At 38.5% G+C, this 19,983-nt stretch overlaps 1 protein-coding gene across 1 annotated transcript in view; it reads left to right on the top strand.

Moving 5' to 3' along the window:
• The first annotated feature begins 2,240 nt into the window (after window positions 1-2,240).
• LYPLA1 (lysophospholipase 1) overlaps window positions 2,241-19,983 on the top strand; it is a 42,310-nt gene continuing 24,567 nt past the window's right edge. The window contains exons 1-4 of the mRNA XM_021005929.2: window positions 2,241-2,409; window positions 3,433-3,464; window positions 15,525-15,590; window positions 19,061-19,108. Of these exons, the coding sequence (XP_020861588.1) occupies window positions 2,341-2,409; window positions 3,433-3,464; window positions 15,525-15,590; window positions 19,061-19,108 (215 nt within the window). The 5' untranslated portion in view covers window positions 2,241-2,340. The remainder of the gene's footprint in view (window positions 2,410-3,432; window positions 3,465-15,524; window positions 15,591-19,060; window positions 19,109-19,983) is intronic.

A 19,983-nucleotide genomic window follows, 5' to 3' on the forward strand; every position in this document is an offset into this window, starting at 1 on the left:
AGAACATTTTCAGTTGAATGGTAAGATCTGAAGGCCTAATTGTAGAGAGTTAAGAAGAGAGTGAGAGGAGAGATAGTGGAGGCATCTATTATAGATGACCTTCTTAAGGAGTTTAGCCACAAAAGGGAGGAATGAAATGGGATGATAACTAGCAGGGATGGATGGATGAAGTGAGGTGGGTTTTGTTGTTGTTGCTGGGTTTTTTTCAATAAAATATGAGGCAAAAGAGGGTGGGGGAAAGGGAGCCATGGGCAGGTTTGAGGAAGAATGAAAAGGTTGGGAAGACCTCCTTGGTGCAACACTAAGTTAATTGTTGTTTAGTTGTTTTTTCAGTCGCGTCCAACTCTTCATGACTCTTTTTGGGGGACTTTTTGGCAAAGATTCCAGCGTGGTTTAGCCACTTCCTTCTCCAGCTCATTTTACAGATGAGGAAACTGAGGCAAACAGGGTTAAGTAACTTGCCCAGGGTCACACAGCTAGTGTCTGAGGCTGGATTTGAACTCAGGTCTTCCTGACTCTGGGCACAGTGCTCACTTCACCATTCTAGCTGCTTAATTAGGAAGGTGTAAAATATTGCCTTGCAAGTAGGGCCCAGTTGAGGTTATGTAAAATAAATCTGTACAGTATTCAATCAGAATGTTTGTATGATTTTTCTCCACCCTCATTTGGCAGCATGTGTTTAGGAACGCTGGCAGATAGCGGGAGTAATCCAAGGTTATCTTGTCAAGGCATGAGGTGACATAATAAGGGGGCAAGGGAATCCAAAGAGAATAATGTAGAGCTGAATTGAATAAGGTAGGGCTCAAGCTGGGGAAAGGAGGAGACTGTAGCTAATTTGGTAAAGTCCTGGGAAAGAACTTCCAGGTCAAGGTAAAAGTGGAAAGTAAACAGATTGTGATCAGATAAGGGAATTTCAGAATTCATGAATGAAAGTGGCTCATTTGTGGGGTATGAGGTACAAGGGGACATGTGTTCTTGAAGTGAGGTGGAGGAGTTGGACATGGGAAATGAGTAAGGGTGTTTGAAAGAAGCTCAGTTGTATATGTTGAAAGGCCCTAGTATTAGGGCAGGAGTTGGAGAGGAGAGAAAAATTTGAAAGATTACTGAGTCAGGTACTGAATTCATTCAGGAAGTTGGGGGAATGTCTTGGAGATAGAAAATAGCTGCCAGAATTTATATTTGGTGGTAAATATGAACTGGGTAAATGTCTAAGGAGAAGAGGTTCTGACTGACTGCGGTAGGGGAAGAATCTAGAAGTAGCAAGGAGTACCAGCAAACATTCCAACTCCCCACCTGGTCAGTGAGTGTGGGTAGGGGGGAAATGAGTATTAAGTGAGGTCAGGGAGCCCATGTCATCTTGGAGGGGGCTAGAGAGAGCTAGAAGATGGAAGGAGTGAGAAAGGAAAAGATTTAAGATGAAAGGAAGTTTTTAGTGTGTGGAGATTTCAGTTGCCAGTTGTTCCTAATATATCTCAAAACTGTCATATCTCTTAACACCAAAACAAAGCATTTAAGCTGCTTTTCTGGTCTGGAACTTGAGCTTAGGTACATCTCTTGGCCCAGGTTGGATAATCAACCCAAGCCCGGAGTACCTAGTCCCAGCAAAGGGACTAAGGTGTCCCCCCCACCCCTACCCCCCACCACGGCATTCGGCTTCCAGGTCTATGGGGGACCCTAAAGCGTCAAGTAGTTTCCATGGAGGCAGGGTGGGAAATAGGAGGGGATACCCTTAAGCGGCTGGGGTGAGTGAAATACGGGCGATGCCCCCAGCACCCACACAGACGCGGATCACTCCTAGCAAGGGCAACACCTTCTCGGCCAGTCAGGCTTTCGGAATTCGTACCTCGGCTTGGCCAGTCCCTGGTCAATGCGCTCCCCCACGGAGCACGCGCGCAGGTCCTGGGCGCCCACGTTACTCAGGCCATGGGGGGGGGGGGCCGAGGAGATCGCGGCGCTGAGATGGTGCACGCGCGCACGCAGCCGCCTGCCCCTGGACCCCGTCGTCCTCAACCAATCTGAGGACTAGAAAGAAGGGGGAGCTATTGTGACATGAGGGGTGGGGTCGTCCCACAGAGGGGCATGAAGGCGGGGGGCGGGGTGGAGGAGGGGTGGGAAATGGGCGTCCCCTCGCTACCTCCGAGCCCAAGCCAAGGACCTGCCGGAAGGGGGGCCGCCGCGGCCCCCGCCCCCGCCGCCGCCGGCGCCGCGCGCTCTCGAGGCCGGGCGCGCGCGCCTGGTGGAGGGAGGGTCCGGGAAGCGATCCTCGCTTGCCCTCTGTGCCGAGGCCGCCCTCCCCGCTCCCTTCCGGTTCCGAAGCTGCTTGTCTGTTGAGCCCGGTGTATGTGCGGTAACAACATGTCGGCGCCGCTCCCTGCCATAGTGCCCGCAGCCAGGAAGGCAAGCGCCGCGGTGAGTGTGTGGGGGGGCCGGCGGGGAGCGCGGCGGCGGCTGCGGAGGCTTAGGGGACTCCCCAGTCCTTCCTCGGGGTCTCGTCCCTGCCTGGTCTGGGTGGACGGTTGTCCCTGGGGTGGCCGGGCTCGTCCCCGGGGGTGAGGCTGCCGCCGGCCCCGAGTGTTTTCTGCATTGCGGAGGCGGGCGGGACTCGGGGACACCCCCCCCAGCTTTGCTGACCCCCGCTTTGCTGCTTCTTTTATCAGGCTCTTTAGGGCGGGGGTGAGGGGGAAGGGGGTTTTACCGATTTCTTACTTAATTGAACTCCCGTGACTTTTTCGAGTGGACTCTGGAGCGCAGTTTGTGCCCAGAACGAAGGGAGTCGTGCCCCTCCAGCCATTCCTCCAAAGTTCCCCGTAATCCCCCCCCCCCCCCGATATTTCGGGGCCAGGGGTATATCGGCCCATTCGGGCTCTGGTCTTTCCCAAAAAATCAAGAGCAATCTGGAAATCTCTCGTGAGATGGGGGAGTGCTGGTTTGGGGAATGCTGTCTGTTCCTGAGAGTTTAAAACGCAAGTTGCCCTGAGGAAAGCCCATTAAGGAATGTGTGAAGGAAAATTCTGCAGTTAGATGCGGAGATCTTTTTGACCCTGAAAACTGGTTAATATTTTATGAATGTACCGAGTGTAACATAGAAGCCAGAGATTTTTCTCTGTAGAATAGGTTATTTTGTACCTACGTGGTTTTTTTTTGGTGGGAAGATTTATCGTACTTTACAAACATAAATTAATTAATTCTCAGTACTCCAGGGAGCGAAGTAGAAAGGAAGTATTAAGGCCATTTTAGATGAGGCCCACGGAGCTTAATTAATTTGCTGAAGATCATACAGTAATTTTTCAGGGGAGCTGGGAATAGGATTTGAAAGTCCTGATTTTATGCCATATTCTAAAAACAATTAAAAAAAACTTATGGTGTAGAAATGATTTCCTGTGGGGTTTTTTTAGGTGTTGCTTAATTTTAATTTTTGCTGTTTTGTTCTAGGTTATTTTTCTTCATGGATTAGGAGATACGGGGTAGGTACTAAGGAGCAGTAGTAACGAAACTGTAGCTTACAAACTAACTTGTTACTTTTTAAATGTATAGAAAACAGTCTATATTCAATAATTATGACATTGTGTAAAGTTTGTTGTTAGACATTTTAAATTAGTAAAATAACATATAAGCCTTTATTTGAGGCAGCCGGTAGTGGGGTGGGGAGAGTGCTGGGCCTGGAATCAGGAAGACTTGAGTTTAAAGCTGGCCTCAGACAATTTCTAGCTGTGTGACCTTAGGCCAGTCACTTAACCTGTTTGCCTGAGTTTCCTCACCCGTAAAATGGGGATAATAATGGCACCTATCTGGGTTATTATGAGGATAAAATGGGATAATGCTTGTAAAGCTCTTAGCCCACAATGCCTTGCATATAGAAGGCGCTTAATAAATGCTTATTTCTTTCTTTTTGTTAGTAATCATTGAATTCAACAAACATTCATTAAATCCTTGAGACTAGCACATAGAAGCCATTCAGGCTCTGCTTCAGACTGTGCTCTCCAGGAATTTATAATTTAGAGGAAAGAAGGAAAAGTGAACAAAATAAGCAATGGACAGGGGCATGGAAGTACAGGCTAAAAGTTCTGTGAGAAATTTGAGTAGGGAGAGATCCCTTGAAAGAAAGCCTCTTTGGGACTTGAAGGAAGGGACATTAAAGGAGGTGGTGCCCTTTTCAGGTTTGAGAATTGGTGCTTAGGGGAAAAAAGAATAGAAATAGTCTGGTTAGGCTGGAATGTAGATTATATAAAGGGAGAATGAGATAAGGCTAGAAGCAGATTGAGGAATGTCTTAAATGCCTGAATGAGGAGATTTTTCAACTGTCAAATGGAAAGCTACTCAACATTTTTGAGAAGAGAAGTGACATGATATTGGTACAAATAACGGGGTTACTTGGGTTATTTGAAAGGGGATGTTGGATTAGTGAAGGGATAGACTAGAGGCAAGAACACCAACAAAAATGTTAGGTGAAAGTTGAGAGCATTAACTGTAGTGGTTGCAGTATGTGTGGAGAAGAGGCTGAATATGAGAATTTGCACAGGTATAGAAAGGAATGGATATGTCAACTAATTGAGTTTTAGGGTAAGACAGCCAAGATGACCAGGCTGAGTAAGCATAGTAGTACCATTAATAGAAATAGGGGGAGAGGAAAAAGTTTAGGGGAACAGATATAAGCTTAGTTTTAGACATTTGAGGTGCCAATGGGAAATCCATGTGGAAATAAATAGCAGCTAGCTGGAAATGTGGCATTCAAGCTCTGGGGAAGAGGTTGGAATTTGGGAATCATCTGTCCCAGAGGTGGTGATTAAAGCCAGGGCAGTAAATTAACTCACTAAGAAGGAAAGAGTAAAGATAGATGAGTTGGGGCCCCAGATAGAAATTTGGTGGTACATCCACATTTAAAGGGCAGGATAAGGAGTAGTCAGAAGAAGAGAACTTCGAAATTACATGTCATGGAAGCCATGGAAAGAGAGAATTAAAAAAGAGAAGGGTGGTTTACTGCAGAACAATTAAGAGGCTAGAAGGAAAAGCTCTTGGATTTAGTGATGAAGAAGTCATTAATGACTTTGGAGAGAACTGTTTCAGCAGACTGATTTACTCTTCAACATCATGTTTCTCTTTTCATCCTTTTTTTTTCTGTGAAGCACTCAGACTTTGAACTTTTCCTGAAATGAAAGACATTTGGTGTGTTAGAAGTGGTGTTTAAAAGAAAAGGTTATATATTTACCACAAGCAATTCTGATCCTGCCAAGATGAATTTCTGAGCAGATAAGGATGAAGGTACTTATAGTAATGGGATGGATTGAGGAACATAGATAGGGGTAGATTTGAAGAGAAGGTGACATTAGAGGCGACATGTGACCTAGGATGCTCCAGATGAAAGATCTTAGAGATTTTAGAAATAACATTCTCTTGAAACTATGAAAGGTTATTTTAAAGAGTAAAAGAGGCAAACTCCAGATGTTAGAATGCTTAACAATATTGAGACTCATGTAATTTCAGAGGCAGAATGGACCAGAAATCATCTACTTACATATTGTAGTACAGCCCCCTTATTTTATAAATCAGGAAACACTATGAGAGATTGTGGCTTGCTTGAGGCCCATCAAGAGTCTTGGCTAACTCTTCTTATTTTTGCCATCTTTTATTTTAGATTTTGTGTTGTTGCTTAATTTATAATAGCAGTATTAATAATTAGCATGAATATAGCCCTTCAGGTTTTGCAGAGCACTATACATATGTTATCTCATTAGATCCTCACAACAGCTCTGTGAATTTGTGTGCTATTATTATTCCCATCCCCATTTTATAGATGAGGAAACTGTTAAGTAAAGTACCCAGGATCACACAACTAGTAAATGTTTAATTGATTATTTTATGAAGTCTTTTGAAACCACATGAAGAATGAACAAGGATAAGACTAGGTAGCAAAATTGCAGTCACAGAACAAAACCAAAGAGAAAAAAGATGAAGTTAGAAACAAAACAGCTTCTTAATCCTAAAGTGAAAGGATTGAACTTTTTAACCTTTAAGGACCTTTCCAGGTTGAAAAACGTTGAGGTTTCAAATATTTTGATATGGCTACAAGATTAATGATTTATGTAACCTTTATATTGTCTTTTGCTTTGCTTTAGTAAAAGGGCAGCTGGATTTCTCCCAGCAGCCAGGCAGGGTTGTGAAAGTGACAGGCTGCTTTTGCCAAAGAGGACCCGCATTGAAAGACTAGTCTAACTGAACTTACTTGTATAATCAAAACCATGGGAGTTTTAAAGTTGGAGGGCATTTGAAATGAAAGAATAGGATTTGGCAACTAGTCTGTTTTGTTAGATGAAAGAGGAACATCAAAGATGATTCCAAGGTTATAATCTTGGGTGAGAATGGTGGTGCTGTTAACAGAACTAGGGGGAAGGTAGCTTACAAATTCACAATTGGAATTTCATAATTATAATATGAACTGCTTTGAGCAACTTTAATGTCAATTTTGGTCAGTGAACTGGAGCAGGTTTTAGTCAATAGCATAAGGAATGCCTGCAGCTTCAAAATGAAGGCACACTCTGTCTTTGGGTAAAGCTAGTATGTTACGTCATCATATGGTAAATAGTGTCCTGCAGTCCTGGTTCTTTGTTGTTACTAGAGCACAGGAGAAGGTAGAGGAAAGTGGATTTAGCCAAATACTGAAAATGGAATAGTGACCTGTTAGTTGGTTTTTTAACCCTTTCACTAGTTTTGTAGCCTAAGCACAACCTAGTAATTTTGGAAGACGCATCAGACATTCAAATTAGAAAAGGCTAATCTGGGCAATTTTGTATTCATTTCATGTTGGATAAACTTTAGAGCAAGGCAAAAATCCTGACTTGGAACTTCTGCTTATTTATGTGGGACTTAACAAGAGTAGTTTCCTATTAGTAATTAGGTAATAACAAACTTTAATGTGTAAGTCTTGCAAGTTCATTTCAGGTTTTAAGGGAGATTTCAGTTGCCTGTGCTTAAAGATAAGATTGGTTTGAGATAGAATGGCAGAGGAAGGGAAAGGAATAAACATTTTTATATAGTACCTACTATGTGCCAGGCACTGTGCTAAGTACTTTTTACAAATATTATCTCATTTGATCTTCACGACTATCCTCAAAGCAGTTACTACTGTTGTCCCCCTTTTACATTTGAGGAAACTGAGGCAAACAGATTAAGTAATTTGCTCAGGATTATGCAGCTAATAAGCGTCTGTGGACACTTGAACTGATTCTTTTTGACTTCAGGCCTGCAATTTATCCACTGTTGTCACCAGCTGCCTCTGCAAGAATATGCTAGTATGTCTTTTTTCAGTGCTAGCTGAAATTTAGGTAGGTAGAAGTTATTTTGCTTATATTAAAAATTGTACATAGAGTGGAGAAAAAAGCTTAAAAATGAAATTGAATACATATAGGTTTAATTTTCAACTGAAATGCAAACGTTCAAATTGTATACTCTAATAATTTGCATTTGAATTTTTATTGTGCTTTAAAGATTACAAAGTGTTTTATATATGGTAGCTGATTTGATCTTCAAAACAGCACCATGAGGTGGTTGCTATTATTATCATCTCCAATTTATAGATGAGGAAACTGAATCTGAGAGAGGTTAACTGACTAACCACTGGTTGCACAGTAAGTATCTGAGACAAGTTTTGAACTCATTCCAAGTCCAGTACTTTCTGCACTATGACGTGTGGGTGCAGAAAAAAAAAAGCCAAACTTTCTTCCTTCATATCCTTAGAGCAGACCATCTAGAAAATCGTATTCTGTTTCTGGATGAGCTAGTGTTTCTGGTGGCTCTTCTCATCAGTAAGTGAATTAGAATCTCAGCAGTTTGAAGGAATTTCAGACCCCTCCCCCCGCCAGTCCTGCATGAAAAAGAATTTCCTCTAATGTATTTTGTAAGTGATTATCTGGTCTTTGCTTGAAGACCTCCAATGTGGGCAAACTTGGGACAACCTATTTTATTTTTGGATAGTTTGGTGTTAGTACCTCTTTTCTGTTCTTCAAGTCAGAATTAGCCTCTTTGCAACTTCTAAACCATTGTTCCTGGTTCTGTCTTCCAAGGTCAAGCAGAATGAGTCTTATTTGTCTTCCACATGACAGTCCATTAAATACTTGAAGACATCTATTATGTTTCCCCTGTTTCCTTTTCTCCAGGCTAAACATCCCATTTCCTTAGCCTCTTCTCATCTTAAGGGCCCTTTCTGTACTTTGGTTTTTGTTCTTGAGCCTATCAATTTTTCCTAAAATGTAGTGCCCATATAATGTCATTTCCCTTCTAATGCCCAAATTCTTTAATTCTGTTAATTGCATGTTGAATAGAATTTGGAGCAAGGAAAAAATCTTGACTTGAAACTTCTACTTGTTTATATCTGTCTTTGGAGTTCCAAAGCTGCTACTTTGACTTCAGTTTAAAATCTTTTTGCTGTGAGCTTATAGGAAGAAAAGAACAATGTACTTTTATGGAAGAAAAGCTGTGAAAGGGAAACACATGGTTCATAGTTAAAAATGGCAACAGTGGTTAAAATAAATTGGGCAGGATCAGATTAGGATAGGAGGTCAGAAAGAAGAAGTGAAAGATATAAATGGATTTTGGTTCTGTTTATATGTAAGTGATATTGGATTGTGAAGAATTCAGCTTCTTAACCATGTCAAATAATCTTGCAAAATATTTGAATTGACTAGTTATTGCAGAAAAGTGGACTTTACATTTAGAGATAAAGGGGGAAAAGAGGTATACTCATCAACCATTATGGGGGTTTTTTGTTTATTTTTTTAATATAAATTTATTTATTTTTAGCTTTCAACATTCACTCCAACAAGTTTTTGAATTCCAAATTTATACCCCATCTCCCGCCTCCTCCCACCCCAATATGACATGCATTCTGAATATCCCTTCCCCTAGCCTGCCCTCTCTTCTATCTCTCTCCCCTTCCCCTTCTATTTTCCTGTAGGGCAGGATAGACTTCTGTACCCCATTTCCTGTATTTCTTATTTCCCAGTAGCATGTGAAAACATTTTTTTAAACATATGTTTTTTAAAACTTTAGTTTTCAAATTTTCTCTCTTCCTCCCTCCCCACCCACCCTCGCTGAAAAGGCAAGCAACTCAATATAGGTTGTACATGTGCAGTTATGCAAACCACTTCCATAGTAGACATGTTGTGAAAAACTAACTGTATTTCCCTTAATCCTATCCTGCCCTCCCATTTATTCTATTCTTTCTTTTGACCCTGTTCCTCCACAGAAGTATTTACTTCTGATTACTCCCTTTCCCAATCTGCCCTCCTCTCTATCATCCCCCTGCTTTCTTGTCCCCTTCTCCCCCTATTTTCCTGTAGGGTAAGACAGATTTCCATACCCAATTGAATGTGTTTGTTATTCCCTCCTTAAGCCAAATCCTATGAGAATAAGATTCACTCATTCTCTTTCACCTTCCCCTGTTTCCCCTCCACTGTAAGAGACTTTTCTGTGGTTTTTTTGTGAGATAATTTACCCCATTCTACCTCTCCCTTTCTTCTTCTCCAAGTATAATCCTTGCTCACCCCTTAATTTTATTCTCCAGTTATGACCCCTTAATCTTCAGCTCACCCTGTGGCTTCTGTCTGTCTATCTATCTACATATACATACATATAATTTTTTCCTCCAACTACCCTAATACTGACAAAGTTCTCATGAGTTATAAATATCATCTTTCCATGCAGGAATGTAAACAGTTCAATCTTAATAAGTCTCTTATGATTTCTCTTTCCTGTTTACCTCTTCATGTTCCACTTGAGTCTTGTATTTGAAAGTCAAATTTTCTATTCAGCTCTGGTCTTTTCATCAGGAATGCTTGAAAGTCCTCTATTTCACTGAATGACCATTTTTTCCCCTGAAGGATTATACTCAGTTTTGCTGGGTAGGTGATTCTTGGTTGTAATCCTATCTCCTTTGCCCTCTGGAATATTATATTCCATGCCCTGCGGTCCTTTAATGTAGAAGCTGCTAAATCTTGTGTTATCCTGATTGTGTTTCCACAGTACTTGAACTGTTTCCTTCTGGCAGCTTGTAATATTTTCTCCTTGACCTGGGAACTCTGGAATTTGGCTACAGTATTCCTAGGAGTTTTCCTTTGGGGATCTCTTTCAGGAGGAGATCTGTGGATTCTTTCAATTTCTATTTTGCCCTCTGGTTCTACTATATCAGGGCAGTTTTCCTTGATAATTTCTTGAAAGATGATGTCTAGGCTCTTTTTTTGATCATGGCTTTCAGATAGTCCAATAATTTTTAAATTCTGTCTCCTGGATCAATTTCCAGTTGTTTTCCCAATGAGATATTTCACATTGTTTTCTAATTTTTCATTCTTTTGGATTTGTTCTACTGTGTCGTGATTTCCCATAAAGTCACTATCTTCCAATTGCTCTATTCTAATTTTTAAGGAAGTATTTTCTTCATTGAGCAGTTGGACTTCCTTTTCCATTTGGCCAATTTTGCTGTGGGTTTTTTTTTACATTATATTTTAATAAATACTGTATCTTTGTTGAACTTTTTTTGTAGGGAAATGATTATCTCAGCTCATGGAGAAATTTAATTTCTGTCATTTCTTATTATTATTAGATGATTTTTCCCCCCGTTTTTTCCTGAGAAAGAGAATTATTGAATTAAATTATTGAAAAAATTATTGAAAGTAACTGAAATGCTTAAAGTAATATAAACTTGGAAGTGTTACTGTACTGTGAGATATTTTATGACGTTATAACCTTTTTTGTCACAGAGGTTGTCTTTTCTAATAGTACAATGCAAGAAATGAAGTTTATAAGTAAAATAGAATATATGATAATTTGTAAGGAAAATAATAGAATTTTTCACATTGATTGTTCAGTTTACCTCCTAAGGCTTTATAGACATTTGTAACCACTATTAGAGAAACAGAAGAGATAGGGAAAGAAAAAGAGGGAAGGGGGGGAGAGAGGGAGGGAGGGAGAGGGGCAAGCTTCAGTTACTTCACTTACAAACAAACAAAGCGCTTATAACCCAATAGCCCATTAGCCATGTCAACAGGAAATCACAACTTCATAAGAAACGTGTAAAAAGTTGTGTTTATTACAAGACAAATGAACATGTATGTGGAACACTATGCAAGTGCAAGGAGTTCACAACCCAAACAGAAGTTTGCATATTTATGAGACAAAGAAGGGAGGAGAAAGAGCAATCACTCCTAAACAGGAATGGCTCAGCAGGAGGAAAAGAGCTGTGGGGGGTGGGGAAAGGACTAGTTCCTTCCCAAAGGGGAAGAGAAATCCAATAAGTAAGATGGCCAAAGCAGCATTCTTTTTCCCTTGAGAACTGCTAGACTACGAAGACATGGTGTCTTTATCTGCAAGGGTTCCAGCTCCAGTTTCTCATTGTGATATGGACAAGAAATTATGGCAGCTCAGAGCGTGCTTCATCCTTGACACATTCAGGGTCTCTTGCGTACTCCAGGTCCAGTGTTCCTGGAAGATATAGCAACTTTTAAAAAGACAAGTTCAGGGAGAGGGAGCCCCTTAACAACCATGACTAAAATTGTGTACTCTCCATATTTAGTGTATTAGTTCTTTGTCAAAAGATGGCATGGCTCCTCTGGAATTAAGGTTGGATCATTGCATTGATCACAGTTCTTTAAGAATTGTTAGGTTTTATAACTTTGTTGTTATAGTTTAAATTGTTCTGGTTCTGCCCACCTTATTCTGTGTCAGTTCATGTAAGTTTTTCCAGATATCTCTGAAAACCATCCTTTTTATTGTTTCTCATGGCATAGTTGTATCCTTTATATTCATGTTATATTGTTTTGTTCAGCCATTCCCCACTAGTTTGGCACTCTCTTAAATTTCAAGTTCTTTGCCACCACAAAGAGAGCTGCTGTACTTTTTTTTTGCATCCTTTTCAAATTAATTTTTTTTGGAAAAATTTCAGTATTGATCTAGTAGTTTATCACTGGGTTAAAGGATCTGCACAATTTAGCAACTTTTGGGGCAAAGTTTTCAAATTGTTTTCCAAGGATTACAATACCAATTAATATCTCCAACAGTGCATTAATATACCTGTTTTCCACAGTGCCTCCGACATTTTTTCCATTCTTTTCTTGTCTTTTTTTTGGCCAACTTTGTTATTCTGATGGTTGGTAAAGTCAAACTTCACAATTGCTTTAATCTGCATTTCTTTAGTTACTAGTAATTGGGAACACTTTTTAAAATGGCTATTGATAGGTTAAATTTTTCCCTTTGGAAACTGCCATTAAATATCCTTGTGACTATTTATTAATTGGGGCCATCTACCGTGATTATTTATTCAGCCATTTCCCCATTGATTGCTACCCAGCTGATTTCTAGTTCTTTTGTTTTCTTTTTTCTTTTAATTCTCCCTTTGGGATTATGAAGTTTAAAGGTTTGTAAAGTGCTTTACAAATATTATTGAGTCTATTTAACACATTAAGAAAATAATAATTTCACTTTGAAATGAAACTGCATTTCTCAGGGAGTAGCACTAAAAGGTGAATCTAATGAGATTTTATTATCAGTGATAACTAAAGATGGTGACAATAAAGTAGATATTTAGTTTGTGGACGGGTGAGTATATATATATATTATATATATATATATATGTGTGTATATGGGGGGTTGAGAAAAGATGAATATCTACTAAGGTGAAAGATGAGTCTGAAGTAAATGTAATGTATTAATGATGTTGAAAAGATATGGGATGACTTTAGGAAGTCTGTATTTTTTGAAACGGTAAAGCTCCAAGATAACCTTGAGATCCTGACTATAAGCAAAAGCATTAATATGGACCATAACCTTACACAGAATGCCAAGAGGAACATCAATTTGTTAGCCTCAATGACTTGGAGTGTTGTGTATCCTGGTGGTTAGAAAATAGATTAGTGGAGAGAATGGCTCTTCTTGGAAATAGGAGGTCAGGATCTAGCTTTGCCTAAATAATATAGCTTCAGCTTTTGAGGAAAGATATTTTTGCTGTCTTTTTTTTTTTTTCATTTAGTCAGCAGGTGTTAATGGAATACCTGTTGTGTACATCGTATGGTGATTTTAATGAGACTTTTAAGGGGTTTTAAAAGTGCTGTTCAGATTTACTTATAGACCGGAAGTTTGCCCATGATGTACTTACAGTGTATTTGACACTTTTATTGGTTCCTACAAATTTTTATATAGCATATTCCGTAAAATTGATGACTTTGTCATAATTCAGAGAACAAAGCCATGTCAATAAACATATTAAGTGCCTGGAATATGTTGGAGATGGTGCTGAGCTATGGGGATAGAAAGAAAGGCAAAAACTTTGGGGAGTCCTCAGTGGAATAGACAAGTCACAGAATTTCGGAGTAAAACAGAGCTTAATGTTTGTGCTGTTCATTGAAAAAGGATCTTTTGTGCAGCTCACCTGCGTAGCACCTATTCACCTTTGCCGGGAGGCCTCCTATGAGAAGAAACTGGTCTCCCAGGACAGCCCATTCAACTTTCTAATGACCTTAAATAATAGGAACTTTTTCTTGCCATCAAGCCTGAATGTTTGCAGCTTCTTCTTCTTTCTGGGGACAAGTAGAGCTCAAGCTTCATTCCTTTTCCACGTGAAACCTTTCCAATATAATCAGGACAACTGTCGTAGTTTTCCTAAGTTCTGAGTTGTCTTTCAGGCTTAGTATCCAAAAAAATGAAAGACCAGGCTGTGAAAAGGTTTATAATTTTATGTGTCATTTAAAAAGCTTTTTCCTAGTACAGTTAAATGTCAGCCATTCAGATTTGTCATAGAATGATGAGTTCATCTAGATAGCCAAGGGTTTTTTACCCTTTAAAAAACTGGGGTTTTCTTAGCCTTTTTTGTTTCATTAATCCCTTTGGCAGTCTGGTAAAATCTGTAGATGTCTAGTTAAAATAATTTTATTTTTTAAGGCAGTTGGGGTTAAGTGATTTGCTCAGGGTCACAACAGCTAGTAAGTGTCAAGTGTTTGGTCTGAGGCAGGATTTGAACTCAAGTCCTCCTGACTTCAGGACCAGTGCTCTATCCTGGAATAATTTTTTTAAAAAAATTTGTAATTGAAGGAAATGCTAAATTTCAGAGAGAAGTTTGTTAAAATAAAGTTTTTTTTTTCCCTTTCAAGTTCTTGGACCCGCTGAAATTTATCTTTGTATCCCTCAGGTTAAGAATTACTACTTTAAATATACAGTTTCTCCAGGATAGGTAAGGAGTAAGGGATATTCCTTTAGAAACAAAGAAGGAGGGTTTAATTCTTATTTTCTGAATGAATTATGAAAATAGAATGTTAAGTGAATTGTACTCATTTTCTTGATATAGGAGATCACATGAGGAGAAACATTTAGAGTGAGAAAGCATTAGATTTAGGAATCTTGTTTCTCTCTGACTTTTACAAGTTAAACTCTGTAAGCCTCATTTTTCTCATTTTTAAAATGAGATTAGTAAATTTTTTTTGTATCTACCCTACTAGGTGACTGAGAATCAAATAAGAAAATGTCTCCCTCCTGCAACCTTCAGTTGCCTCCTCCTGCCTCTAGTTTTAAACATTAGCTCTTATGCCTGGCTCTTCATGATTTGGTTCCAAACTACCTTTCTAATCTTTCATATTACTCCTTTTTATGAACTCTACCTCCTCGCCAAACTGTAATAACTATTCTGAAAGACAACATTGACTCACTTATCTCCATGCATTTAAATACTTTCTCATCATTTTGCATTTCAGATTCTTCTGTGCCACTAATTTAATGAAGCCTACCATGTCTCTCCCTCCTTCTCCTAATGCTAATAATATTTTTTCCTGAAGTTACCTTGCATTATACTTCTCTATGTACATGTGTTTCCTAGCTTAAATGTAAACTTCTAGGAGACAGTTATGTTTTTATCTTTGTATTCCTAATGCCTAGCACAGTGTTTCACACATAAATTTTTGTTTGAATATAATTGAATTGAATCTATGTGAATATATTTTAGAAAATAGTAAAGCTGTAAACATGTAAGACATTAGAATATAATGATGATGTTTTGGATGTTGTAATCCTCTTATAGTGCTGTGGAAAAAAAACCCAAACAGACATGATAGTGTATAATACTTATATTGACAGGCAGTGTAATGTAGAGACTAAGAGATGACCTCAGTCAGCTGACTGATACATTGATCTGTGTGACTGTGAGCAAGTCTTTTAACCTCTTGATGCCCCAAGCAATTTTATCACTAGAAACAGCACTACAGTTGGTGAACTGTATTGGTAGAGGGAATTTCCTCTGTGGGAATTCCACATAAGAATACAATTATAAGTCTGGAACAAAAAGATCTTTATGTCTATAATACTTATGGTAGTTAACTTGTCAAAGCTGAAAGTAGCTTTTTTTGTTTGATTTTTGAAAGTTTTTTTTAAAAGAGTAAACATTTGTTCTTAAGACAGTTTTTAAAAATATTATTCTATTACCAACTTGACATTTAACATAAAACATTGTTTATCAAATGGTATTATTCACATAATTTAAAATTTTCTTCCATCAGGCATGGATGGGCGGAAGCTTTTGCAGGTATCAGAAGTTCACATATCAAATATATTTGTCCACATGCGTAAGTATTTTTACTTAAGCTTTTTTTTTTTCATAGTCCTAGGAAAGGTTGGAATGGTTTGACCAGGAAAAAAAGAAAAAGAAAACTTGTTCTTTTATCCTTACCCTGAGACTTTAAATTCATTTTGCTCAACCATAGGTTGAGCTGTGATGGAAGTGCTACTTTTTCAAAAATGTATTTTGAAGACGATATTTAAATTCTCTTTTAAGGATATTAAACACAACACTATAATACTTTATTTGTATCTTTATGTAGTTCTGTTATCATACAAGGGAATGTTTTTGAAAGCTGAAATCTTACTGCTTTCTTAATAGAAAGTGGAAAAACCATAATTAGATTGGAAAATTATGTTTAAAAATCAAGATGCAATAACCACTTAGGCTCACAACCTGAAAGAGTTCATTACAATCTTCTAGATTGTAAGCTTCCTGAAGGCAAGGACCATGTATGAATTATCTTTATATCTTTGCCTCCCATTGGCATTTAAGGAGTGAATATGCAGAAATTCAAAGATATCCACAATTTGTCTTGTCTTGATTTACAAGTCAGTTTTCTTACAACAAAGTATCTCAAAAAGATTACTGTCAAGCTCACCTACATATTTAAAGTAATACAATCAAAGGATTTGTACAGTCCCTTAGTGTTTCATTGTAATGAGATTTGAACTGTACAGAAAACCTATTACCTGACTATTTGGAAGGAAGGCAAATTTGAACTTCTAAATCCAGAGAGGTAGCATAGTGTAGTAGAAAGAGCACCGGGTTTAGAGACAGAGGACCTGGATTCAAGTTTTATCTCTGTCATTTACTCCCCTTGTGACCTAAACAGTCAGTTCACCTAAGTCTTGGCTTCCTCTTCTGTAGAATGAGGTGAGGGAGTTGAAGTAACTAAGGTATCTTCCAGCTTTCCATTTATGCTCCTGTTAATTTTTGTGATTTTTATTTCATTTATATAGTGTTTATAAGGGTTGTTAACACATTGATGCTTAGTCTTAGTAGAAGTCCTTAGAGAGGACTTGGTAGAAAATAAAGAAGAAAGATTTACAGCTATAGCATATCCCCATAAGCTGCTTGAAAATTTATTCTCAGCTATATTAAACATGTCCCCTATAATTATTTACATTTTTATTTTGTTGGGCAAGCTATTTATAAGTTCAGCTCATCTTTCATCTGAATTATCCCAGATTTAGAATTTATCGAGGTGGCATTAATCAACTTTTACTATATTTTGTGTATATTTGAAAAATATTTGTTGAGTGAAGGATGCTTTGTTCACACATTGGTTTCCATAGTAATCTTAGTTCTTAGAGATATCTAAAAATAAATGTTCTCTCACATTTCAGTTTTACTCACAAAAACCCCTTCCTCTTTACAAGATATTTTATTAATAATATTCAGTGATAGTGCTTATGCAGTTTTGAGCCTTTTTGGTACAAGTATACTTTAAAACCAAGTTGTACAGGCCTGCCATTGAGCAACATCTGTGAAGACCTGATTTAGATCCATTAAGGAGTTTTGCACAGTGTGGTTAAATGAACAAATAAAAAAAACATTTATTAAACACTAAATATGTGCTATGAACTTTGCATTGTACTGATCTTAGTATTGTATCTTTAGTATCTTACCTCTTTTGTAATCACATACTGTGCCATGAATGGGTCTAGAATCTTTTTGTTCAGTAATGGTTACAATAACAGTTAATTTCCTGTTGTGTTGAAGAACTTTTCTGTACTTTTTAGAATTGATGTTTTCTTATTCCATCCTAACAGATATTGATAGTATTATTCACAAATGAAATTTTTCTGGTTCATTTTTTTTTTCATTTTATTTTTCAATTCAATATTTATTTTCTCTCCTACCTTCATTTAAAACAACAGCAAACAAACTCTTGTAAAAATAAGCCTACTCAAGCAAAACAAATTCCCACATCATCCATGCCCCAAAAATATATCTCATTTGTCACCTTGAATTCATCACCTCTCTCAAAAAGGAGGTAGTTTAATTTATCATCAGTCCCCCTAGCTGTTACATTGTAATAATCAGAGTTTTATCTTTATAATGTTGTCATTTAATAAATTGTTTTCCTCTTTCTGTACATTTCACTCTTTATCAGTTCATACAAACCTTCCCAGATTTCTACAAAGTTTTTTTTGTTTTCTTTTTTTTAATATAAATTTATTTTTAGTTTTCAGCATTCACTTCCACAAGTTTTTGAGTTCCAAATTTTCACCCCATCTCCCCCCTCTCCCCACCCCAAGATGTCATGCATTCTGAATATCCCTTCCCCTAGTCTGACCTCTCTTCTATCTCTCTCCCCTTCTTTTATCCCCTTCCCCTTTTATTTTCCTGTAGGGCAGGACAGACTTCTGTACCCCATTTCCTATATTTCTTATTTCCCAGTAGCATGTGAAAACATTTTTTTAAACATATGTTTTTTAAAACTTTAGGTTTCAAATTTTCTCTCCCCCCCACCCTCATTGAAAAGGCAAGAAACTCAATATAGGTTGTACATGTGCAGTTATGCAAAACACATCCATAGTAGACATGTTGTGAAAAACTAACTCTATTTCCCTTAATCCTATCCTACCCTCCCATTTATTCTATTCTTTCTTTTGACCCTGTCCCTCCTCAGAAGTATTTTCTTCTGATTACTCCCTTTCTCAGTCTGCCCTCCTCTCTATCATGCCCCGTTCTCTTGTCCCCTTCTCCCCCTATTTTCCTGTACGGTAAGACAGATTTCCATACCCAATTGAATGTGTATGTTATTCCCTCCAAAGTTCATTTTTTAAAGCTGTGCTTTATTGCTACTAATAAACAAATAGACTTCCTTAAAAAAGTATTATTTGTGGGGCAGCTACGTGGCGCAGTGGATGGAGCACCGGCCTTGAAATGAGGAGGACCTGAGTTCAAATCTGGCCTCAGACCAAACACTTGACACCACTAGCTGTGTGACCCTGGGCAAGTCACTTAACCCCAATTGCCTAAAAACAAAAAAGTATTATTTGAAAAAAGAGGCTGGGTGTTGCATGCCTGCAATCCCCACTGCTGGGGAGGGAGAGGCTGGTAATCTCTGAGCTGCAGTGGCCTCTGGTTGGGTGTTCAGCATTGGTGGTGGTGATCGTTGGTTAGGGAGGGGACCAGATTTTCTAAGGAGAGGAGAACCACCCCAGAGGTTGCAAGCTCCTGTGCTGATCAGTAGTAGGATCAGGCCTGTGAATAGCCTTCTTGCATTCCAGCCTGGTAGAGCTGAAGAGATGTAGTCTTTAAGAGATATAAAGACAAAGGCCTCAGAAATGACAGGGGAAATGCAAAATGTAAATTAATAATTATGGCTCTTTATTATATAGAATAGATCTCAAGTAATTAATTGTAATTGATGAAATTAATAATATTTCATGCTTTGGTACGTTGAAATTCTTGTTTTAATGTTTTTTTTTTCCTTCTTCCTCCCTCCTCTCCCCCCTATTAAAGACCAGTTATGCCTGTTACCCTAAATATGAGCATGGCTATGCCTTCTTGGTAAGTATGTTATTTAATAATAAACTTGGCTTATTATTTAGTTAGTATGACATAGTGGCTAGAGAACTTGAAGACCTGAGTTCAAATCCCAGCTTTTACAACCTATGTATTGGCTGTGTGACTCTAGGCAAGTCCCTTGACTTCTCAGTCCTCCAAGGAGCTCTAAGGCTTTAAATTGCAGACAAAAATACCAGTTTGCCTTGATAGACGAAGTTCCTAAACAGGAGTTCCCTTCTGGTTGTTGTTGTTTAGTTCAGTTGTTCAGTTGTTTCCAACTCTTTGTGACCCTGTGAACCTTATATAGCACTCCAGGCTCTTCTGTCCTCCACTGTCTCTCAAATTTTGACCACGTTCGTGTTCATGTTTCCATGACACTATCTCTTCATCTCATTGTCTGCCATCCTCTTCTTTTGCCTTCAATCTTTCCCCAACATCAGGGTCTTTTCCAATGAGTCCTGTCTTTTCATTATGTAGCTAAAGTATTTAAGCATGAGCTTCAGTATTTGACCTTCCAGTGAATATCCTGAATTAATTTCTTTAAGCCTTGACTGATTTGATCTCCATGCTATCCAAGGAACTCTCAAAAGTCTTTTTCAGCACCACTATTCAAGAGTGTCAGTTCTGTGGCTATCAGCTTTCCTTGTAGTCCAGCCCTCAGAGCCATACATTGCTACTGGAAAAACCATAGATAGCTTTGACTCTATGGACCTATACAGCAAGATGATGATGTTTCTGCTTTTTAGTATGTTATCCAGATTTGCCATAGCTTTCCTTCCAAGAACCGAGTGTCCTTTAATTCCATGGCTGCAGTTGCTATCTGCGCAGTGATCTTTGAGCCCAAGAATACAAAATCTGACACTGCTTCTATTTCTTCT

This window comes from Phascolarctos cinereus, unplaced genomic scaffold, assembly GCF_003287225.1.
Source record: "Phascolarctos cinereus isolate Bilbo 61053 unplaced genomic scaffold, phaCin_HiC Scaffold_4;HRSCAF=312, whole genome shotgun sequence".
In the NCBI taxonomy this organism is placed as follows: domain Eukaryota; kingdom Metazoa; phylum Chordata; class Mammalia; order Diprotodontia; family Phascolarctidae; genus Phascolarctos; species Phascolarctos cinereus.